Consider the following 26,325-nt stretch of genomic DNA (forward strand, 5'->3'; position numbering starts at 1 on the left):
GTCATTAAACTGATCATGGTTAAGTGGTTATCACTTTAATATTTGTTTATTTTGACTACAAATATTATATTACACATTGAAAATTTCTTATAGAAGTAATCAAGTAAATGCTCCTTTTCACATTATGATTCAATATTATTAAAACTAATTAATGTTCAATGTTATCACTTGTTGAACATGAACGGTCCACATGGCATCACATATTAATACTTGTATTTATGTGAGTAGTCATTTAACCAAATCTCAACCCTCACGATTATTTATATCTAGTATTTACAGGTCAAGCACTTGGAAGTAAAGGGAGGAGGATAAGGGATCCTCACCCAAAAGTACTGCAGTTGGGAAGTTTCGACCTTGTGACCTCAAGGTTACCATATTATATGGTGAGCTGTCATCAAAAGTGGAAATGGTTATAGATTTGCATGTAATAGTACAACTGTACAAGAATATATTTGTATATCATCGATCATGTCAATGAAATTCCACCTCATAACATGTGTATTTGTTCATAGATCTTCCTTACCACACATTAGTACATTACCACAGATATTGGCATGACATTTTCTCCACAAACTTAGTTACCACCATTTATACCAACAACCAAACAAGCCACGGGATATCATTTTTAACCGCATTGATTTACAAAATATAAATAGATAGCTGTGTATTATTATGCTATATTTTAAATGATCGATATTAGGATTATTCTGTAAAGAATATCAGAATCACAATACAGTATGTATCAAATTCTAACTATGATTTTCCAACTCCTAGAAGCTAAGCCGGTAATATACAAAAAATCATATGCATAAGAATTAATAATCAAATCTAACCTTTACAACAAATGGAAGAAATGGCGGAAAAATCTCTATGTACAGACTACTGAGTTGTCAAGATCACATTCAGAGAATGTTGCTATGGAGTCATGAAGATAGCATCGTAAGTAGCAACCTGCAAACTTGCGCTGAACTTTGACAGCTTCTTGGATACACTAACAGATTTGAATCCTAGTTTCAAAATACAGCGGTCAAGTACACTGCGTAGAGCAGCTATGCAGCTCCGCATAAGTGGGAAAGCAAGCAAAAACTATCATGCAGAGAGTTTGCATTTGATATGCTTCAGAACTCCAACCAAATCTTCATTTCCAGAGTTTGAAACAGAGAGCGCACCCAACATCATACTTTTAAGACAATTGCATTAACTGGAAATTTCAACCAATTGCAGTGGAGGTGGGATTATTGTAACTAGCTCAAGAATAGATCGTAAAGAATGAAAAAAGTCCACAATCACGTCAAAAGTCTCATGAGTCATGATGAGATACTTGGCCACTCTCGCTAGAGAGCACGAATAACCACAATTGGAGTATGGTGCAGTTGAAACGATTAGCCATGTAGGCTGTTTTCTTTAATTTTATGAGCTTGCAATGCAGTAATAATAGATATCAGACAAGGCCAATGCAGAAGGAAACCCTCACTTGATGTAGCCTCTTCCATTAGTTGTCCATCTTCTAGGGGACAACAAAACTTTTTCAAGATTGGAACCATATATCTCTCTTGAACTATGAGCTACTTTATCCTGATTTTCAGAAATACATTAATCAAAATCCAAGATTATTTTGAACTGATTAACCCACAAGAGAATCAGAGTATATGGATGGATAAGAAGAATGAGATTGGAATTGGAACTTACCATTTGAATCATAAGATCTGGTGCTACACGGGAAGATGGAAAATCCATTTGCTGAGGGGTTCTCAAGAATAGATGGTCCAACAACTTGATAGCAGGTGGTCTGTCTGCAGGGTCTCGCTGAAAGCAACAGTGTAAAAAATCCTTTCCTTCAGGTGACAATGTTTCAGGAATGGGTGGGGATTCTTTCAAGACCTTGAACATTGCGGCAGCCTACAGCAAAAGATAAAGAAACTTATTAATAGATGTAGAGTACATGTACAACTTCATGTTTGCATCTCAACCCGTAGTATGATATTGTAACAATCCATTGATATTAATATACTTGTACAATATCCCATATTGTGCACATTGGAAGGAAAAAAAAAAAAAAAACTAGGCTGCTTAATCATTTACCTCCATGTTTCTAACTTTAATAATGTAACACTGTCTCACCCACATCAGTAATTAGCTTCAGCAAGAATATTAATATCTTAGCAAGAGAGGCACCTTAATCAGAAATAATGAATACAATAAAAAGGTGTGAAAATTTAAATTATTAAACCTACCCCTTCAAATTCACTCCATGGGGGCTTGCCAGTTAGCATTTCAATGATAGTGCAACCCAAACTCCATATATCAACGGCAAAAGCCAAATCAGAACTATTTTCGTTCTGTATCACAGATTGCATGAGCTGTAGGGAAAAAACTTCACGTTAACAACGGCCAATTCTAGGATAATTCTTAAAAGTTTACCTCAACAAGGGAAAACATACCTCTGGAGCCATCCAGTACGGACTCCCCTTTAGAGAAAGAATAGCTGACTGTTCACTAAGCTGACAAGGAAATATAACTCAAATTAGAACGCAGTATAAGCTGTGCGTCTAAGATTGGCCCTAATTTAGTTAGCACTGCATCTATGATTTTGATAATGCAGTAGTTGACAGGAAATTATACACAGAAACTTATGATCATCACCACAACAGTCAACAAGAGTCACCATAGCAAGATAATTTTCCCAAAACCAGAAAAGCATGTAGCTGGAGAATTACCAGCTGACTCATAAGTTAATAGGTGCCTTCTATCAACCAGTTCATAAGTTTATTGTTTCCTTTAGATCAAAAGTGATGATTACACAGTAATCATAGGTACTAGATGAGATGACCCATGGAAGCTGTCATCCTCCATCCTCCTTTGGACGTAGACAAAAAGGATGAAATAAGAGTCCACTAAGTTACCTAGTTCCTAACAAACATCTAGTGCTAAGCTGCTGTATATCTAGTAACAATAAAATTAGACGCATTACAATATAACATCTTGCCCAACATTGCCTTTAAAAATTCATAAAAAATGGAATTTTATACACCCTACTCCATCACTCTCCACAAAAGAATGTATCTAATGAAGGATCAACATGCCTATATAAAAATTTACAAAATATGAAACTCACAGGTTTTGCCATCCCAAAGTCTGCAAGCTTGACAACTCCAGATGAATCAACAAGTAAATTTGCCCCTTTGATGTCCCTAAACATTAGAAATAGGTTAGAGAATTTTAACTTTTATAAAAAAAGAGAAAGAACTGGACAGTGGAAATTAATGGATGGATAAAGCCACAGCACTTTCAACCCCTAATTACCCCCTTCCCTAATTTTTTTTATTTTTTTATTATTTTTTTTATTTTAAAAAGAGGCAACTTTCCCTATACCATCCTGAAAGTACAAATTGCTATGTACTATTAGCAACTCATAACTGAGGAGTATATATTAACATGCTTGGCAGAGAGTTCGTATACATATGATGATGTTTGGGTGATCTAACAAAAAAAGTAGACTATAAATCATCCATATCATAATGCCTCCGGATTAATTTCAGTATTACCTGCGAATTGTCTTCCTGCTGTGCAAGTAAGCCAATCCAGATAATATATGACGAGTGAAATTCCGAACAACTGCTTCTGTGATAGCCCCACAATGCTCACGAATGTATTTATTGATAGAACCAGGATAAACATACTCCAAATATATGTAAAACTTGTCATCCACCTGCATTTCTCATCAATTTCACAAGTAAATGATGTGTTGAATATTGGAATCACATAGATATAATAGAGATCATGCATGATTGAATACACTTACAATCTCACTACCATAGTACTGCACAATATTTGGATGCTTTAGATGGCTCAGGACTTCAATCTCCTGTATCAAAAAATAGAATCAGCAAAACATTGTGGAATATTACAAAATAAATTCAACAAATACATCAAAATAAATTGCCCACAATGAATATGCTTCAAAGCTCAGAGCCAGGGGGCGGCTAGAACGTAACTAACCTAATCACGTAAGCAGGAAAAATTACTCAGGTTGCTCGATCTATTTTTCACTACAAAATTTAATTAGAATAAATTATACACTTGCTCTGCTTAGCTTAAACCACCTAGATCTTGTAAAACACACACCAAATGCCAAACTTGAATATATATATAAAATACAAAGTATATAAAATCAGAAAATGAATCCACGACATAGGTATTTTATTAATTCATCCATTGGACAATTAAGACACTATTGCAGGAGCAAGGAAACATTCAAGAAGTATAAATTAGAAAGCTAACAAAATTTTAAAACAAGTCATTTCATGTTGACAGGGGATTGTAATCCAGAAGTTAAGCTGCGGAAAGTTTTAAGAAATTACTATGGAAAAAAAAAATTTAAAATTTATATTTGAAACAAATACCCTATTTAAGACATTGATATAGTTATTATATAAAATACATATGATGCCTTGGAAAACATTTTGAAGAATTACCTGTTCAAGTTGCCTCATGCACTCAGAAGACCTTTGATCATCAGGAATTAAGTCTACTTCTTTCATGGCACACAAGGCTCCTGTTTCCCTGGACATTCAAAAAGAAAAATTTAAATAGGCAGAATCAATGGAAACCAATGACTGAATGGACCAAGATGAGCACAACTACATACCGGTTCGTTGCAGTGTACACACTTCCAAATGTGCCCCGTCCTATAAGTTTTCCTTTTATCCATTGACTTTTCATGGGTAATAATTCCGGCCTTGAGGTGACTTGAGGAGCAGGAGACGCCGGCATTGAGGATGAAGGTGCGGGAGGAAGAGGTAATGGGTGGACATTACAATCATGATGAGGGGAAGATATATCAACAGATAATCTGGGGTGCAGGGGTGATGGTGGTCCACTGATGCTGTTTCGGGGTGGTCTTGGGCTCCTTAGTAACGGACTTCTAAATGAAGGACTATCACGACTAGCCATAGTGCTCTCTGGTAGACCACCATACGGGAAACCAGTAGGCATGGCTGGTTCAGACCAACGTGCAGGTTCCATTGGATACATGAAAAATGGATCTCCATTAAGCATCCTTTGTGGGCTATACATGGGACTAGAACTTGAACTTGGTGGAGCACTCTGGAAGTTGATGTCTATGCTATAGTTCTCTTGAGGTCGATGTGGACTCTGTATCTTTTGGGGGACATTCCATGATGGCCAGGTTTCTGTACGGTGCACGCTACTACTTTGAGGATCAGCTAAAGTTTGCACATCAACTCCTCGCCGAGCACTAACCCTTTTTTGAGCATCAACAGCAACTCCCCTCTGATCAATTTGAGATGCTACCTTACTGTTTGGAAATGAAATGCCAAAGCAACAGCAAGTCAGACACACCTATGCTATCACACAACAAGCTAATCCTAAACTTTTTGCTAGAGGAATTGACAGCTCTAGATATGATAAAATGAGCTATGTAACTTATTTTCATAAAAAATAAGATACATTAACATTAATCTAACAAAAAAAACATTAAACTAAGGTAGTCAAACTATTTGGCCTAAATAAACATCAAGCGTTTACTAATCAAAAAAAAATTATCATAAACCAACTTACTAAAGTCCGTAGTGTTATATTGTTACAATTATTAATTGTTTCTTACTTCCATTCATGCTCATGCACAATTGTTAATTGGTGTACACGAGTTTCAATCTAAAGACTTTACCAACTAACCTAGCTTGGATTCTCACATTCGAGTCTACTTTTTCATTGCCCTATATAGGACACACAATAATTACTATTGAAGATATTTCTAGTATTCATCTAATACAAACTGAGCATGATAATGAAATAGCGGTAAAAAGGCAAAAAGACATTCCATTTTGATTTTCCATCAACAATTCAACAATCAAAAAAGGCAAAAACAATAAACATTCATCAAATTCAATTCAAAAACAACCTATTATTATAAAAAGTACAGAGTAGTAATTATAGTATTATACCTAGCATTGAGCTTAATGTTATTGTCAAACCCTCTTCCTTTTTCTTTAGAAACTTCAGTTGGCGACGGAAGCCGGAAATTCTCACAATCACCACGCTTTGGCTTTGACTTCGATTTCGATTTCGATTTCGGTTTCAATTTCGACACCGATTTATCGTCACTGGATATTATCTCCGGGAGAGGAAGCGGCTGAGGAGGCGGTGAAGAAGCGGTGCGCAATAAATCGTCACCGTGACGGTGACCGTGACCGTTACGGTGACCTAAAAAGAAATCCAAATAACTAAGGTCACAGTCACGGAGATGACGGAGTTGCTTAGCTCTGGTTAACCGGCGATTATTTGACGTCGTTGAAGAATTAGAATTCGAAGTAGATGATGAATTTGAATGTGTATTTGAATTTGAAGATGAAAATGACCACCGTGACAAATTCATTTAATTACCCTTGTAGTTTTATTATCATTGTACACAAAAATCAATCCCACCATTAACAACAATAACAACTAAATTAACAACAAATTATAAACAAGAAATTGTTGTTGATTATTTTCACAAAAATAATAAAAAAAAAATAGAGAAAAAAGAGGAGTATTTGGAGGAAAGAGAGGAAGATTGTGAAGTGGGTGTTGGGGATGTTTTTGTGAAATCAATTTTCTCTCTCTTCCCTTCCTCGCGATCTTTTGTCTGTTACCTTCCTGGAAGATATCTCTGGTTTTCCAGCAATTTTTTTTTTTTTTAATTTTAATTTTTATTTTTTGAATTTATTTTATTTTTGGGGTGGTGGGTTAGAATTGAATTGGAAGTTCCGACAGGATGAACAATTCCAGATGGAATGCCAACTGATTTGCGGAATTGGGTAAAAGAGTGTATACGTCAAACCAGATCTGCCGTACATTAAAGTACTCTTTGCTTTACTCATCCAACTCTACCCTCTTTTATTAATCACTATGAGTTGCTAATCCTTCTTTACACTTTAATCAATGCCTTAATGATTTTCCTTTTATCTTTCCTCTCTTTCGGTTGTAGCCCTAACTTTTATTAGACCCTTTCGGTGACAGGAATTTAAATTATGAATAATACATATTTTGTACATATGACCATATGATTATTGTATAAGGTGAAGGTAGAAAATAATTTCATTAGAAACAGAAAATATGTATCTAATACGCGCACTGCATTTATTACGTAAAATATGAAGAATCCCGAATCATGTGCCTAAAAACCATGAGAGTTGGCCATTCTTTTAGTCACTCTTCTGTTGTTTGCACACCAATACAATACCCTAGTAATAATAGAATAATTTTCACCATTAGAATATAAAAATTATCATCCATGTTTGCTTAAAGTTGCAAGCATAAGTCGCAGTTTACTTTGTCAATAAACAAATAAATGATATGTATTATGTAGGGTTAATGAATGAGGATATATTAGAATTTTAGTGTAAAATCAGTTGACAAGGGTAACAAAAGAGTTTGACTGATTAAGAGATGACCGTGTGAAATGATAAGTAGGTTGCTTCCATTTTACGCTTAATTAAGCTTAGTAAACTTTCAATGGAGACCACATGGTTTGACTGTGACAATCCTTGATGACAAATCTGCTGAAAAAATGCAACTGAATAGTCTGATTAAGTTCAGCTAACATCGCTATCGCTAACAAAGATAACTTTCAGCTTTGAACAGTTGAGTAATAGAGTTTCAGCTTTAATTTAGTGGATTGCGTCCTGTAATTAGATGGTTAAATAGCTAGTAATTCGTATTTGGTTAATAGTCGAACCTCAACGTTGGGAGATAGCTAGTAATTCATATTTTGGTTAATAGCCAAACCTCAAAGTTGGGAGATGCATATATTACCACTAGACCAAGCTTTGCTTAGTAACTGTGTACATGAATATTAAGGACTTTATGATACCTGATACCATGTTCACCATAGTCCATTACCTTTTCCTAATCTCACATGTCCTTTTTAATAATACATAGGGAGTCCATTTTATAGTTCCACCACCTATTATTTTCTTAAACACAGGCCCACAAGAGCGTGCTTAATTATGCCAAAACAAAGGGAGTACACTTAAAAAATACATTAGTATATATTTAATGCATATGTATGATTAATTACAAAACCCCTCATAAAATATAGTTATGGCCTCTAGAAGGTGGTGAGTATCGAATTCCAATTTTTAGAAAAATAATTATGAGTACATTAGTTAAAAACTAAAAAATGATGCTGCAAGCGTGGTCAACAATTTCAAACAATTGTTTTGCACGGCCAACCATTGTAAAAGTTAATGACAAATACCACGTATTTTTGAATACTACCTGTTTAAATCTAAATAAACCATGGGTTTTAGATTGTTTAGCAAGGCCAACCTGTTTACCATGTGTTTTACAAATTTCAATACTTTGAATCTAAAAGGGAAATTATACAGTATGTTATTTAGCCAAACCAACATAAACACATTTTATCAAAAATAAAAGAAAAAAAATCCACCATGAGCAATTTTATAATAAACCCAATATTATTGACTCTTGACATGACAATTAGTAAATAAATCGATAGATAGATAAATAAAACATATACACACCCAATAACATGGAGGGCTAAAACTAAAACCCACAAATGTCCAATTTATACACCTGAAAACCACATGCCCACACCCTACCAACCAGCAAACCCTCAAAGGGCAAAAAAATAATTTAGAAGCACAAGCATCTAAGCCACAAAATACAAAGGAAATGAATACGATAGATTGGTCATATAATAGAACAAGATGTTATACAAGGGGTATACTTGTCATAGCAGCTTTATGGAGTCACCAATTACTCCTTCAAAGTTTTTAATACACCCTACATCAGATACTATTTTCATGAACTGAAGCAGCTTTCATCATTGAATTATATGGTCCCTTAAAGAAAAGATAAAAAGTAAAAAAAACACCTCACTTATAAAATTAAGTTTCTAGAGGTACCGGATTTTCTACTTCTGAAGCCACAATCTTGCAGATAGGTTTTGTATCATTCCCACTTAAAAGCTTCAATGACGGATCAACCTCAATATCTTTCATAAAGATCCGGTCTCCAATGTCCAAATTGCTAATGTCCACCTCGATCTTTTGAGGGATGCATTCTGTTGGGCAAAGATATTTTAGGTTCTTCCTTACTGTTTTCAGCTGTCCCCCTGCTTAGCACGAGAAGTAATCATGTAAATATCATTTATGACAAGAAAATAATTACCAAAGCACTAAACAATGAATAAAAGGATACTGGTTTAGTCTGTATCCATACAGATTTTACAGAATAATGCTTGAAACAAGAAAGTATGAATGCTTACAAGTTCATCCAATTGTACTTCAAAAGGAAATACAGGTTGGGTTGTTAACAATCAAAAAGTAACAAGTGACACATTTTCAAATCTAGGGTAAATACTAAATACAACTTTGAATAGCAAAGAAAATTCTAATCCTGAAAAAGTAATATTAGAGTCTGTAGTGTAGAAACTTTTCCTTTCAGCTTCAAATGAGACTTGTTGCACAGCTTAAACTAAACAAGAACATATGGCCGTCATTTTATTCTTCTAAGGGCAGCCCTATATTCAACAGACTGACGCACAGAAAAGCTAACTCTCACAATGGCCCAAACACCCCTCCCCCTCCCTGCAGAGGAACCAAGAGTAAGAGATGAGATCAGATACAGAAACAATTAAGCAGAGGCAGCAACTCAACAAACCTTGACTTACTATAGTTGAAAGGAGGCCACATTTTAAATTCTGCTGAGTAAGCAGTGGTCAGATAATCACAGTACCCAGATAATATTGGCAAAATATTGCATTGCATTCATGACGGATTCACTTCTGATATGAAGCCTTTTCTTATCTGGTAAGAGAGAAGTACTTACTAGTTACTACCAGAAGAAAGCACGCTGATAAGCTTGGCTCATTTGAATTTCTTAGCATTTTTAGACGAACCTAATACTTTTCAAACATAAGAGCCCGACAACTATCCTGATTTTCAAGGACAGAGTCCACAAGCAAAGGTTGAGCCTACCTCTAGTGAAGTGTGTGGATGCAATAATGAAGAGATCCTAATAAAATCAATGGAGCAAGGTCAGGTATTAATCAATGGATCCAAGTATGCCATATCTACCTGCAATATCTTCTTTTTCTTCACCTTAATCCCATAAGTGGAATCGGCTACATGAACCAACAGGAAGTCACCCATCCTAGTATTACTCTCAATATATGGGCACAAAATGATGTCACACTATCCATCATGATTCTTATCATTAAATGCAAGCAAATCGCCTGATGCCCTGATAGTAATACTAGAACAAAGACCTCTACAGCATTCTATGATTTTAAGATACTAATCTTCCTTCAGTAGGTAAATCAAAAGAAAACCGGTAGATACGGCGTACAGGTTGAATTAACATAACAATTAGCTCCACTTCAAAGGAAGAGAAGAAAGAAAATGGTTAAAAAAGAGCTGTTATTTAAACCTTCTACAAAAAATAGTGTGTTACTCCAAGATTTGATATTAATGCACTTTTCTTATACGCTGTAGAAAACTCCAACTAAAGGCATATTCAATAATAATATCATATACCTAGTACATTCAACCATATGTACAGATATTCAAAACAATCTTAAACATAAGTAAATTGGGAAGAAAGAGCTGTCCTTGCCTCCTAGGAGGCTTCCAAAACCAATACAAACTATCATATATAGGCAATGATATCCAAATTCATCACAGAAGTAGTAAGTAATGTTCTATCTGAAGTGCATATCCCGATATGAGCAATACTAGCAGTCTAGCACTGTCTATATCTATACGACTATACAGAAGCTATAACGATTAGATATACTGTAATACAAAAACATCACCATTGCTAATTATTATTCTTGCTCGGTTTCGAGGATGGGCGGTAACTTCAAACAAGAACATCAAACCAATTACAAAGACACCAAAAATCAACATAAAAACACACCTTTTTTAAGGCCAGGACAAGAATCTACACCCTTGAAAACAACGGGCACATCAACTTCTAACTTCGATCCTTCTTCCGCCCACACAAACACCATATTCATCACCTTCCCTGTCTCCTCATTTCTCGCAAGCTGCTCCAACACACAAACACAATAAAAGACCCACATTTTCAAAAAGTCAACACCAATCATATCACTGAAAATTTCTAATCAACAAAATTAACATTAAGTACAATCAATTAAGGGCAATTAAAAGAGTAATATGAAATGACCTTAATAGGGAGGACATTTCCAGAATGAAGAAGAACAGAAGACCCGGACCCGGCCCGAACTTGAAGCTTGAAAGTGGTGGAGCAGAAGAAGGAAGGATCCAACTTAGTAAGAATAGAATCAATCTGCTTAATTTCAGTCGTAAGAAGCTGCTTGGAGGTGTTTTCTGCGGTGAGGGAGAAGACGACGGCGGGGATCCGACCCTGAGCTCTGTCACGGGCCGATATTCGGGGGCCCGAAATCTCCCTAGGTATGGCTTGTATTGTATGGAACTTTCTGTAATACTCCGCCGCCTTTCTCAGCCGTTCGCCGCCGATGCGCCACCATTGTTGCTGCATTTTCCTCGATTTTCTTTGTTATTCTGATCTTCTTCGAGTGTTAGGGTTTAACAAGGGTTTTCTTTTTTGGTTAGTGAGTGATCAATGATTCAGTTTGATCAGGTGAGTAAATTGGGCTTTTATTTTGGGCTTGGTTTTGTAAAAGGTTGAAGTGGACCTTTCTGAGTTTCCCTCCTAAATTTTTTGGTCCATTTTTAAATAGGGATACATGAACTAGAAAGTTTCTCCCTTCTAAAATTTTTGGGTTTATTGACAGGTGAATTTTTTCAATGCATGGTTCCTACACCCAAGTGTACCGAGCAAGGTACACTCGGGAAGTACATAGTGCTTACACATAAAGAACACGGTGCTTTTAAATCTTTGAGATGGAATGTAAAAAACATATAATTAGAATTAAAAAACATATTGTTAAAAAGTAAAGAATGTGACAATTTTTAACATAGGTTTTAAATAAGTAAAAGATAATTACTATTTTATCTTTTTAGTCCGCATCTAATGGTAAATCTTTTTAAGAAAATCAGTTTCTCATAATAATTCTATGTTAAAATTTAAATTTCATTTTCAAAATTTTGTCATGCTGGTTAAAATTTAAATAATGTTCATTTTATAGTAATATCATGTTCATTATTATTATTTTTTATATTCATTTTTAAAATTTGGTCTGGTGTCCATTTGGTCTGGTGTCCATGCGTATAACTTGTAAAGTTCTTTGTATAATTTAACAAAGTTCTTTATCAGAAAAGATGATGCACATTATATTTGTTTATAATATACAATTATATATTAACGCTATGTTATTTCTATACATATGTACATTATTATGTCATATAATGATATTTTTTAAATCTTTTAATAAATTATTTTAAATGTCCATGTTCTTTGATGATAAGTTTAATGTACTTCTATAGTCACATAATATTCATTGTTTAATGGTTAATTAATGTATTGTTCATTACATGATAATATCTTGTTCTTTATCAATAACATGGAGGTCCTTATTAATATTATGGATGCTCTTTAGATCTAAATGTCCATCATTGTCCCAAAAAATTCTCATTAACCTTCATAATCCTGATTACAAAAAAGGGGAAAAAAAAACATGATTATCAGATATTCTAAATTAATTTTTAAAAAATGTAAATTATTCAAAGAACATAAAAGAACATGTATACATTGTTTTTTTTTTTTTTTTTTTTTAAAAAAACATGTATACGTATAATACTTTCTTTTTCTCTAAAAAAAAATTTTTTTAAAAAAAAAAAAAACAAAAGAACATACTATCAAGTAAAAAGAACATTCTTCGTATTATTAAAACCCAAAGAACATTTTTAATCTACATATACCTAAACATATGGTTCAAACTCAAAGAACATATATTAATCCGACTCAAAAATACATATTTCATTCCATTAAAAAAGATAAATATGGATTAAACAAATAAAAGAACATTCATTATAGTTTGAAGAACATTATCTTCAACCTCTAAAAATAACACAAATTTAGAAAAAAATAAAATAAAATTGCAAATACTAAAAATTATTGAAAACTTGATACTTTCAATATCGAATTTGTTAACCATGATCAATGAACAAATATAAATTATCATCAAATAAACATCAAAATAATGAAATTTTAAAATTAAAATAAAAAAATCTAACTTTACCTTTTTATTGGGTCACGAATTCCTCATGAATCTCACCTTCATTCTCAAAAACATCATTCTTATAAGCATTAAGAGGAGATCTTCAATCATAATCGTGATGAAATTCACCACGCATTATCATTTTTCTCTATGTAAATTTCTCTCTCTACAAAAATTCTCTCTTGAATTCTTAAATTAAATTATAGAAAATTATGGAAATAAATATTTTGGATGCTATAAATATGGAAAAAAAAAATTAACAAGTTCCTTCAATTAAGGGAGACATATTTGAAAACTGATTCCTTTTTGCAAAAAAAAAATAAAAAAAAATAATTAAATAATCAAAACTACTGCTGTAGTTTTTCATCCGGGTGTACCATGCTTGATACACTTGGGTGTACTATAAAATTTTCAGAATTCTATAGAGCACTTGATATAAGGTAGTAATTTTGATCAACTTAGGATAAAATAGTCATCACACTTTAATAATTTATAAATATCATTTTCCTATAAGATTATAAGGCTACTTAATGCTAATTATCTAATATGGGTTCTCTTGTGAGCATGTAGGAAAGATCGCTCCTTTAAAAGGTCATCATTCAGTGTTTGGTATAATTATATGCATTTAATGTGTCATACGATACTATAATTTCCGGTCCAAAAATAAAGGTTCAAAGTCCATATAGTAAACTTTAACCATTAATAATCTACAAGTATGTATATATGTTTTCTTGTCAAAAAAAAAAAAAAAAAAAAGTATGTATATATGTTCTATGTAGCACACCCAATATAATATTTCTTCTAGTCCCTTTTGTTTTTGCTCAAGCGTTTATATATGTCTTGACTATGCAAAAAGGAGTCGCACAATCTTGCATAATTAAAGGTTAGTTTTTTGCTTGGCTCATATGCACTTGAAGCTCAATCACTATCACTTGTTTATTTTAATAACAGTTTACCAACCTAATCGGGAGAAAAAAAAAAAAATGATATCTTGGACTCGAAAAATAAAGTAAGAGATTTTTGAAAAAAAATGTAGGAGTAAATAAATACAAAAGTTGGGCTGCTAATGCCCTCCTTGTATGTTGTCAAAAAAAACAAAAAAAAAAAAAACAAAAAATACAAAAGTTGGGCTGCTTTTAACGGATTTTCACACGTTAGCCGCATAAAACAAATTAGTCGACGAATTTGGTTGGATATGATGTCTACCATCCCACATGCATACATCATACATTGACATTATTATGTGTTCCTTTCAAAAATAGTACGAAGTAAATGTTTGTACCAGAAAGCAGCCTTTTAAATCTGATTTGAATTGAAGGAAATCTATTTGCTTGCTTCTCAGTAGCAGTATGAAATTAAAAGTTCATCTGATCAACTTTAATCCTTGGCCTTGATTCACTAGCAGTATAATCGAGCAAAAGCTGCTAAATCATTTCATTTTCTTGGGTGACTGTCTCTTTGTACAGCACATATTTATAATATGATTTGCATGTAAATTACACAGAGTACTTCTTAGTATGATCTCGGGATAGACATGTGTGTGTATCGATTACCTGACCCTAGATAGCTAGGTTAAAGAGTGTTAATAAAATGAATAAAGTAAGATAGGATAAGTAGAAAATTCTAATTAATTAAAATAAGTCGAAATTACATGAGCAAATTGAGTAAAACAAATAGAGTATGAAATATATAGAGTAGACAGGTCCTCACCTATTACGAGTACTATTTATATTCCACATAATAAACATTAAAATTGACCAAGAATAATTACTCCTCCTCAGTCCTCATCTATCACTACTAATACACCACATAAAGTAACAATTATTTGTCCTAATATTTGCCAAAAATAATGAAAATAAAAAAGCAGCAAAGTCAAAGCATTGGGCTAAAAGCGATATGAAAAAAGAGGGGGAGAAAAATAAATGACAAAGATATGATATGAGAGAAAGAAAACATAAATCATGTACATGCTCATCCAAACACCAAATAAGTCAATCCACTCATCATCATTATTTATTTATACTAACCTTGATTTTATTAGGTGGTCCATTTTAGTCAAAATAACATATTGATATACTCCTATAAATAGTTATTAGGTAAGATCTTCCCTAAATTTAGTCATGGCTAGTGGATAATTGAAATTGATATGTCCAACTTGTAAGGGACCAATTCCATTTGTCTATGTGGGAATGAAGAACAAAAGGAGAGTATGAAATCATCAAATAAAGTAAGTCTATGTCTTTGTAATGATGATCATGTGACGAACCAAAAAGTGAAATGTTATTGTGTATCAATTATTCATATGTGATTTGCTTGCGCTACCAATCCTACCATATCTAATGGTAGAAATTTAAGGCACCAACTGTATACATTACGGAGTATTTTTTTTTATTTTTTATTTTATTTTTTTAAAAAATATATATATAATACCTTATTATCACCAGTTTAAGATTAGGTAAATTAAACTTCATCGATATCTATTTTAATTTTCGAAAAAAAAAAATAGTGTCAATGATGGTAGGTTTTTAGTTGTTACACCTTTTTCTGTTAGATTTTTACGGGATATGATAAAAAAAAACAATTGAGGAGTGTTATTCGATTCATAAAATCTTTTAGGCTACTGGCAACTTCTTATGGCATACAAATACAATTGTACTCACCTTCGATTCCTTAACAATCTGATTTTCTAAATCTTATGGAGTAATTTCTTTTACTTTATTTTCTTTGTTAACAACTATTCATTATTTTGTATTATCATAAATACCCAACCTTGTGGAATGATGTTATATTTAAATATCTTCTATCGAATTATTTTCCCTTAATAGTTAAACATATCTATAAGTGCGTTTACCCTTTATTCCTTTAATCTCTGCTTAATACTTTGATGGTATAGTAAGCTAATTAATGATAAAAATGAAGATAGTATAACTTGGTTTTAAATATCAATACAATATACTTGTAACCCTTTTTTTTTTTTTTGCTGTTCTACCCATTTCGTCCTTTGGGCTAATCCGGATTATTCGAGGGTAGTTAGGTTCCAGTCCCCTCCCAATTTTTGTTGCGGGGAATCGAACATGTGGTCCTCCCTACCAAGCTAAGTACAACCCCAATCACCACTGCACCAACAACCAATTGGTATACATTTGTCAACTTTAAATACAAATGCAACTAACAATTTCTAAGAAGTTATGTGAGCTTAAGATTAGACCTAATTCATATCATTATTCATAAAAGGATTCTTCTATAAAGACTATGCAAATTGAATTATTAAAGCATTTTTTGTAATGCATGCATGGTACACCGATTAATATCTTTTAATGGATTTATGGAAAGCATAAATTAAGATTAATAAACCATTTTTCTAGCAGTTCTAAGTATCCTAACAAAGCTTCGGAAAATGTTGTAATTAGGTATCGTAACAATAACTAAAACATGATTGCTAAAAACATAATTAACCTGATAATCTAGACATGATTAATTGATGAGTAGCTATTTAGCTAGGGAAGGAGCAGGAAGAACCCTAAGCTAGCTAATACAATAATAATGTGAGTAGGTGAGCAGTTAAACTTAATAAATAGTGACATTTCATTAAAATTTGTTTAACTTTCAGCATTGCGTGTATGCTCTATACATCTGAATCAACAGCCAAACTTCAAGTAATGACAAAATCCTAATACGACCCCCTTTTTTATGAGGAGGAGATATAATAATGAGATAGACAAATTAAAAATACAAACGCCAGATTGAATTTCTCCCTCAAGTTTACATTTATGGTCCCGTGGGAATATATACAGCCAACTAAGAGAAAGAGTTTACCTCACAAGTATAAGGAGGTTCCATCCCAAAGACCCAAGATCATATACTTGTAATATATATGGCAATAGAAGGTTGAGCAACCCCTCAAGTGTTTTAACTCTCCCTAGTTTTATAAATGTGGGACGTGAACATGTGTTGTTAGTCAACATCTACACTTACTAATAATAGCCATCAAGTAACTTATTATTGTTCATTTATTTACTACGTATCACATATGTGGGAATGCAATCTCAACCCCTCTACACTTATACAAGAAACAGTCAAGTAACATAATTCAATTTTTTGATGAGTATAATTTATTAAAATTAAAGCTACTAAACCTATAATTTCTCATATATAGTTGAGACGTTAGGTAGGTCACCTTGAAATCAAAACTCTAGATCACAATTCAAATATTCAACTCTCTATTTGAAACTAAAATGAGGATCATATCGTATCTAAAAAAACGGAACAAAGTTGGTATACATAAATATTAAAACAAAAACACTATTATATCCCACATGATAATTTAAATTATTGTATCTTAAGAACATTATATATTTTTAAATAATCAAAACATTTAATTACCAAGATCATAGTCCAAAGTCACGGTTCAGTGTGATTCTTTCGTTTTATTAAAATCTCTTGATATTGCAACTCACTTTTTCTAATTAAAAAATCATGATATGAATATATGGAACGTGCATCAAAGTAATACGTAGTAGTCATAATTTATTAGCAAATTAGCGTAATTACAAGTACAAATCACCATTGGTAACTGATAAGCATATACTTGTATATATGCATCATTATATGAATATGCTGACTACAATGTAGTGTATAAGTATAACTATTCTTGGAGTTAGCTAGCTAGGATGAGTATTGCCAATGTAAGGATATGCTCTTATATTCCCCCGTTGAAAACTTACAAAGTTGGTGTTGTGCCTTGCCACGTACAATTATCAAAGTGACGATCGACTTGTTTTGGTTCGCATGATTAATTTTTGACGCCATTTATTTTAGGGTACTTATACGAATGTTCGTTGTAACTCTTGTAAGTATAATAATGCAATTAGTGAATTCCATATGTGTTATTTTCGAGGTTATGTAGGAGAAGTAGAAATTATCGTATTGCATCTAATGAAACATGAAGAGTTCGTGTTTTAATTTGTTAAAATCCTGTTTGTGCCTTACATCGTTCAAATTTTATTCAAGGATAGATTTAATATATTATTTAGTACGAAGTATAACATGAAGAGGTCACGTTTATTATTCACTAAAACTATTGTCGTTTATTTCAATATGTCATCTTTGTTGAGTGAATTAATATCTTTAACACATATTACCCATACCCTAACCTTAAGGGCATTGAATTGGTCCATAGATATTAGGTATCGTATGAGGTATGAGGTTGGAATATGTTAAATTCATATCTAATGTATGTTTGTATAAGAAAATTCTAATTTCTAATCATATACCGCAAACCCAAAAAGTATGATGGGGAATAAAAACCCAGGAGGAGTGTTGGGGTATGACTCATAGCAAATCCCGAACAACACCGTACCAAACACAAAAGGTATTAAGAATCAAGCTCCAACCTTAATTCTTGTAGCCTCATACCACTCTTATTTCATTCTTCTTGATTCCAAATACATAACACTTCCCCTAAAGTTGATTTTATGCACTTCATATGTTCATCAGTTCCTTTATCTTGGATGATCTATGTTCATTCTTACACAGGGTGCGTTTAATCTACCCGATTTTTAATTTTTTGAATTTAACTAAACTTATTTGAATATATTTGAACTTATCTAAACTTTGTGAGTAGCTCTTTTTACTTGATCTTCTTTGTCAAACTAATTTAATCTATATTTTACCTTTTATCAAATCTTATCGAAGCTTATCAACACTCTATTGAACTTATTAGACCCTCTGATAACTTATATTGGATGCAAATTGAACTATAATGAAATACGTTTTTTATTAATGAATGATTAGTTATAGTATGATGGTATGATAATGATATCAATCATATGATACATTCATACATTATTAATTTAAATGTATGAATCCATTATTTTGAATTATTTAAGCACCCATTTAAAGTTTAAACACAAGAATTTATTAATGGCGAGTAGAGTAGCAATGAATTGATAAAAAAAGTTAATTAGAGAAATACCCGGATAAGTAAGGAAAATAAAATCAAAAATAAAAACGGTTTTGACAAATGGGAAATGAGATTCATTCTAAAAAAAAAAAAATTGGGATATGAAATAGGATCATCCAAGATTAGAATACTCGTATTTGGTATTTTCCAAAAATACAAAAAAAAAACAGAGGACATTTTAGTAAATTCCATAATTCATTTTACAGTACTGTTACAGCGCAGTAAAAACAAAAGGGGTAAAATCGAGAAAGTCAAGAAATGACAGAACAGAAAGATTTAGGATACAAAATGGTGAGTCAGATTCATAAAACTGAAAATAGGAACAAAATCAAAAAATCAAACTCCGTATAAATCTAAAATCTAATGGCTGAGATTGAGTTACACTAAAAATCTAAAGGTCAATGTTAAAAGACAAGATATATTTAGTTGAAGGTTCATTTCACTAATATATACACACGCTCACCCACACGCTCACCCTTACTCTTTCTTCTTCTTCTCCATCTCTCTCCATCATCAGGTCCCTGCCCCCACCTCCAAAAAAAAAAAAAAAAACAATTGAATATTATTCCGTCAAAATCCCTTTTAATAAATAAAATTAAATATAAATACAAAATAAAGCAGAAATTTGGCTTCGTCTTCGTTATGGTATGTTGTCTATTTCTCCCATTTTTAATTTTTTATTTATACAATTTTTGATATTAATTATTATTATTATTATTATTATAATTATGATTACGGTGTTAATTTGATGTTAAAGGAGTATTCGTTGGTATTCGGATCCTGAAAGTGGGAAGATCGGATCCAGGGCACTTTCTTTCTCTCTTTTTTCCTCCGGTAAACCACGTCATTTTAGGTTTTTTTTTTCCGTATATTTTCGTCATTGTATTACGATGAAAACGACGTCGTAATCCGGAGTTTTTCCGGCAATAAGTGTCAGTATGTAGTGAAGCTTGAAGGAGGAGAGAGAAAGAGAAAGAGAAGTGTGGGATGATATTGAGTGGAGTCCAAGACAATCGTAGGTGAATTTTTTTTAATATAATTAATTTTAAAATATTAAAATTAAATATAATTACTCTTAATGTTTGAGATTTGGTTTGTAATTTTCCTCTAACGAATCTAGATAATCTTCTCGATAAAACGTTTTAAAGGAATGATTATTAGTGGTTAGTGTATAATAATTAAGTTTAATTTTGATTTAAAATGGTTTTGGTTGTCATTTTTCAATCTTTCTTTATTTCATTTCACTTGTCTTTTAAGGAGTGTTAACGATGATTAATGAATGCGACAACTTTCTTGCATTTTAAGTCGGTGAAACTATTTTTAGGGCGAAACGCGTTTTAGGTTTTTTTTTTCTTGATTTTGATTGGTATGATAGCGAGATATTGATTTCTCTGGTAATATGAATGAATGAATGAAGCAGCATTTTAATGGAAATTATACGAGTTGTTGTTTTTAGGTTCATTAATGAAAGATACTTTCGTGTTAATTACTACTAATACTTATTTTATTTCTACTAGTACGAATTAGTAGTATACTTAAACCATTTTAATTTTTCAGTACTATTAAAATTAATCCATATGATTTGAAAATATGAAAAAAATATGAATGAATATGCTTTGCGATTCCCTATATATCTGAGTCTAAATCCATGAAACTTCCCCCTCTTTTCTTTATTTTCTCTCTCTTCCCCTAAAATATTATTCATTTTTTGATTTATGTCAATCGATAGTTCGTTATTTTCCAGATTTGATTGTTGATAGTATCTATTTTTTTGGCAGTATTTGACGCAAATTCATTCTTTAATAAAGGATTTTTTTTTTTTTGGAAAAAAATAAAGGGGAATTGAAGATTATTGAAGGTTTCTGGAAATGTCATCGTCAAATTCACCGTGTGCAGCGTGCAAATTTCTAAGGAGAAAATGTACGCAAGAATGTGTGTTCGCGCCATACTTTCCGCCGGATCAACCTCAACGATTCTCGAATGTTCATAAGGTGTTTGGTGCTAGTAATGTTGCAAAGCTTCTGAATGACTTGGATGCTACACAGAGGGAGGATGCTGTTAATTCGTTGGCGTACGAGGCGGAGGCGAGGCTGCGTGACCCGGTGTATGGTTGTGTGGGACTTATCTCGCTTCTGCAGCACCGGTTGAAGCAAGTTCAGACTGATCTGTATTCTGCTAAGAAGGAATTAGCTACTTATATTGGGCCCACTGCGCTTATGCCTATGATTCAGCCTGGTTATGCTAACCCGGGTTCGTCTTCTGGTGTTAATTTGATGCAGCAGCAGTATCATATGGGTCCTATGATGGGTATTCCTACTGGAGTTGCTGCTGCTGGTCCGGGTCCGTCTCATGGTGGGGCTTTGATAATCAGAGAGCCGCAGCCGCAGCCACAGTCGCAACAGCAGCAGCAGCAGCACCAGTTGATTGAGGTACAACAACAGCAACAGTTGGCAGCATTGGCGGTGAGAGATGAGCAGGAGTTGTTAAGAAACTGGGAACTACAACAGCAGCATCAGCAACAGCAACAACAACAGTTTATGAGGTATAGTGGTGGGTACGAGGGAGCACTGGTTATTGCTGGTGGTAGCGGAGGAGGGGGATTTAATCAGGCGGGGCCTTCATCAGGTGCTGTATCACCGTCTTTGGCTCTTGGGGCGGCCACATTCGATCCAAACCCGTACGCTCAGATTCAACCACAGCAGCCGCCACCACAGCAACAACCGCCGCAAGATGATCAGTCATTAGGGCAGCTGTTACTCCTTCAGCAGCCAGTAACGCCACAGCAACAGGAACATTTAGAACTGGCTCAAGGAATTCCTCATCATGAACAACTTCCTCAACAACATTTACACCCTCTTCTTCATACTCAACATCATCATTTTCATCAGCAACCCATTGAACATAATCCGCAGCAGCAGCAGCAGCAACAACAACAACAACAACAACCGTAACAGCCTGGAATCGATGAGGGTAGGACTCTTGGTCCAGCTTTGTAGAGAAAAAAGAATGCACATTCTGGAGCTCAATAGTTTGATTTTATTACTTGCTAGCTAACAAGCTCATCTGATCTCTTGAACAAATTTCAGTCCCTAGGTAACTTCTAACTCCATTTCCTTTATTTCTCTCTCTTCTTTCCTTCTGTACAGTAATATTATTGAATTTGCAGATTTGTATGTTTTCCTGCTGTTATTGATTGATGGATATATTTTAGTTGGTGAATACGAGATGTAAAAACTGCATGGCGTGTGTTTTGAGAAATGGAACAAAATGTAGTTTTGAGGGTTTTCATGACCTCTGTGTCTCTTTCTGAATTTATTTTGGGTTCAGGGAAATGTCACATTCAACATTTAATTAAAATTCAACATTTAATTAATGTTTGTTCTTCCTTTCAGTTTCAGAGTGTTTTATCACTTTGTTGGCTTGTTCTATTTTTGCAATTTTAGTATCAAAGCTCACCTACTAGTATGTTGGGGTGTCGCCATTAGTACTACAGTGATGTTTTACTAAAAGAGTAATTTGAGAATTGATTATTCAGGAGAATCTTTCTTGCAATTTTTAGTTTTGACATTGCTAAAAGCTAAAAGATTTTGTGACATAATGTTTAGTGATACATGATCCCATTGATTGCAACCAACTTACTACGGAGTATGAAGTACGCTATATACTCGTAAGAGTCTAACTTTTTCTCATAGAATGTTAATTATGGTTGTCAATTTTTGACGATTAGACTATAAGTGTGCGTGCGTATATGCACTCTTGCATTATTAGTAATGCCTAATAGTATATCAATAATTGTACTTTAATTTTGATGATTGTCAATTGCAATTGTGCAAGTTGTTTGAGTTTTGTGTCAAACTCATGCTGCAAGCTAAGATAAAATTCTTCTTCTAATTTCCTTCTCTGACATTTTCATTTAATCTCTCTTTCTTGTAATATTTTATTTCAAAGTTTCACTATCTTCTTGTACTGTGTGTTGTTAGTATTATTTTACAACATAATTAGTAATATATGCCCTGATTTATAAACCTAAATGTCAAAACTTGGTACATAAAATATAGTCCTCTCTTTGTTTCAAAAACATGATGTTAAATGTCTTGTCTAACATGGTTCCCTTTTAATTATACAAAAGTATTTTTTTAAAAAATTTTAATATTGTGATATAAAAAGGGCAAAAATGGATATTTTCTTTATCAAGTGGAAGGGTTTTTCGGGAAGAAAAGAGGTTAATACCTGTCCATAAATTAGTCTTTATATGTGTGCAAATTTAAAAAAGTCAAACATGAATTACTGCCATGATGCATGTTATTGGATCATAAGTGGAGTGATAGAGCTTATATTTTTCATTAATAAGTTAAATTAAACCACTTTTGGAATATTAAAAACAAATCTAGTGCTGTAGTTGCCTTGAATTTGGAGAAGAACTTGACATGGTTTTTGGAGGTGGGATGAAAAGGAGACAAACAGCGTGAAAAAATTGCATGATATTGTAATCAACTATATTATTGGGATCTTTCATTTCTCCTTTTTGTCTTTTGTTTTTTTGATGATTGACTTTCTTTTTGTTGTTCAGAAACTGCTACTTGATCTGCACCCAAAAAGCTTAAAAAAATTTGTGTCATTTTATTTTATATTCATAGATTAAGGGGATATCATTTTGTCTTTTTATATACAATAATCTTTGATTAAGAGGCTCTAATCCTGAGTTAATGTTGCTTTTTTCGAACTCTACAGTAGTTTGACTCGGATCACAAGTTATTTAGCTTATTTTTAAAATCTTATTAATGCTTGTTTATGTTAATACTTAGTGCTAATTGTTTTGCTTTTGTGGTTGCAGCTCAGTTGATGCATGATTAGATGCAGTATTATAATACACAAGCAAGAGTTGACCAATGACAGTAGAAACAGAGGTGAAGCATGAGTTCTTAGACATTAAACATCTGATTTCTGATTACCATAATATTTTTGTAAGTCCACAGAATTTTTCTCTTATATTTTTTAGTCTTTTTTCCTTTATTTTTAAAAATTTTGGGCGGATGGGAGGGTGGTAAGAAGAGAGCATAGAAATTGGGGTATATTCAAGAAATGTATGTTGGCATATGGATAAAATTTTGTTCCCATTTACTATAAATATGGAGTACATTTCTTTCTTTCTTTCTCTGGTGAAACTATATTTTTTCAGCTCAATCCTATGGCTAGGAAACAATACAGTCTGTTCTTTGTTATGGCAAGCCATCTAATTAATTGTCTAAATTTACTCTTTATTAATTAAATGTCATTAGTTGGTCATGATCATTTTATAAGTTTTACTTTATTTATGCACATGATGCAGTTGTACAATAACTATTAGTTGATGACTATTAGTAGCAAGGTTTAATCTAGGAGTTATCTTATTCAATGAATGTATCTTACGTACCGAGAAACATACATTACTAGAAATTTGTACGGTCCAATTCAACTATTTCGTGTATGTAATGTATGGAAGTATTTTGTAATTTAATGTCTATTACATATGAGTAGAATATCTAATAATATACCCTTGATAACAATTATTGTTAAATTGAGAACATTGCAATTTAACTTTTACAAGTAACAATTTAAGGGGTGCACCCTACAACCCTAATGTCAGATTTCCTATAAAAGCCACATGGTTTTAACTATTTTCAGTAAAACCTTAATGAAAAATCAAACAAAAGGACCACTGGTTGGTTAAATGGCTACCAAACAATGAAAAGTTTAATAGAATTTACTGCGCAGTTCGTACAATAGTGGATTTAGATCACTTTAGTAAGTTTGTGGTAAGTTTGACTAATCAAGATGGTACCATATATTATTTCAAGTGTTTGGTGATCGCATATCGTAAATTTCGAAAATCTATCTTTTAACAACATTGTCAAGATCGGAGTCCTTGCGATTAAGTTGTGAAGTGAGAGGAATCTTAAGTTTCATATTGTCAAACATTGTTTTTTGTGTAGAGTACAAAATCATCACATCCTTGGATCCTCCTACATACCTAATATAACCTATTCACCCTCAAATTTAAGGTCAAATCTCTAACTTTAAAGTTTAGAGACTTTTCACGATAGAAGGTAAGACTATATTGTTTTTGTTACTAACGAGTGGACGGTAAGATTACCATTGTAGATTTGTAACCTTCCTAATTAAAAACGGAGTTAGTACTAAAGTGCTTAATTGATGATGGACGGGGCACAGTTGTGCAGGCAAAGCACATTGATGTTCATGTGCATTAATAAAATATAACTAAACTATGCAAATTACCATCCAAGTAACACTTTAAATAATTACGTAAAACTTAGAAGTAAGTATTTGATTAATAATATCCTAAGAGTTGTAATGGACAGCTACTAAACTAGGCAGCTAATAGCTAGCTAACTTCACAGTTACTACTAATACGAGTACTAAATTTTATATAGTTGAAGAAAGGTTTATTAATTTCTTGGAAGAACGTTATATTCATTTGCACGTGGGTTATTTCTACTAGGTTGAAAGACATACCAGATTACCAGACCTTTTCATTTTTAATTTTTTTTTCCTTCATTATTCGGTGGTCAAAGTAACTAGTTAAGGCAGCTGCTAAACTGTTACTTTAGTCAATATTTTCTCATCTATCTTATTTGAAAATCTCTCAGTTGCACAACTTACCTATTTCTGTATTATTTTACATAATTGAACGTTGGTAATCTTCATTCCAAGCATATATACTATACCGATATATAACTAGCCCATTGATTGATTTCTATACACATAATGACTCGATTTCTGTCGTGCTTTGTTCTTTTAGATACACATGCCCAATCATCTTACATATGAAAAACAATGTATTTAATTTTCTTACAAATTCTTAGATGGCAAAGGAGAGTATGTGTTCCATTCGAATATATGTTAGTATATAATACGTAGTAGCTAATAACGTGATAAAATTGTCAATGAAGTGATGTACCAGGTTCCTTGCATTTAAACAAATCATATCTCTATCAACCCCTCATAGCTGTCCGTTTTTTATTTCCTATAGTCAACAACAGACTCATGTCAGACAAACCAACCCCAAAAAAGGATAAGAAATTAGGGTAACAGAGGTTAAATTATGGGAGATAAAGGAAGAGGAAAAACAAACTTACAGAAAGATATGTTTGTGATTTATATTCAATATGTA

General features: G+C 32.8%; 3 protein-coding genes across 3 annotated transcripts; 1 reads left to right on the forward strand and 2 right to left on the reverse strand.

Moving 5' to 3' along the window:
- Nucleotides 1-789: 789 nt before the first annotated feature.
- Nucleotides 790-7,071, reverse strand: LOC110717493 (mitogen-activated protein kinase kinase kinase 5-like). The gene is made up of 10 exons (XM_021896206.1): nt 5,967-7,071; nt 4,649-5,317; nt 4,476-4,563; nt 3,803-3,865; nt 3,546-3,709; nt 3,116-3,191; nt 2,442-2,501; nt 2,235-2,360; nt 1,690-1,899; nt 790-1,575 (listed from the first exon to the last, which is right to left on the reverse strand). Exons 1-10 carry the CDS (start codon nt 6,395-6,397, stop codon nt 1,471-1,473), a joined length of 1,992 nt encoding a protein of 663 aa, XP_021751898.1. The 5' UTR covers nt 6,398-7,071; the 3' UTR covers nt 790-1,470.
- Nucleotides 7,072-8,675: 1,604 nt separating this feature from the next.
- On the reverse strand, nt 8,676-11,636 carry LOC110717780 (50S ribosomal protein L25-like). The gene is made up of 3 exons (XM_021896546.1): nt 11,215-11,636; nt 10,945-11,074; nt 8,676-9,139 (listed from the first exon to the last, which is right to left on the reverse strand). Exons 1-3 carry the CDS (start codon nt 11,548-11,550, stop codon nt 8,913-8,915), a joined length of 693 nt encoding a protein of 230 aa, XP_021752238.1. The 5' UTR covers nt 11,551-11,636; the 3' UTR covers nt 8,676-8,912.
- Nucleotides 11,637-19,921: 8,285 nt separating this feature from the next.
- Nucleotides 19,922-24,588, forward strand: LOC110718150 (LOB domain-containing protein 36-like). The gene is made up of 2 exons (XM_021896949.1): nt 19,922-22,247; nt 23,989-24,588. The coding sequence occupies exon 1, from the start codon at nt 21,023-21,025 to the stop codon at nt 22,103-22,105; it is 1,083 nt and encodes a 360-aa protein (XP_021752641.1). The 5' UTR covers nt 19,922-21,022; the 3' UTR covers nt 22,106-22,247; nt 23,989-24,588.
- The last annotated feature ends 1,737 nt before the right edge of the window (nt 24,589-26,325 follow it).

The sequence above is a fragment of the Chenopodium quinoa genome, unplaced genomic scaffold (genome assembly GCF_001683475.1).
Source record: "Chenopodium quinoa cultivar QQ74 unplaced genomic scaffold, ASM168347v1, whole genome shotgun sequence".
Taxonomy (NCBI): Eukaryota; Viridiplantae; Streptophyta; class Magnoliopsida; order Caryophyllales; family Amaranthaceae; genus Chenopodium; species Chenopodium quinoa.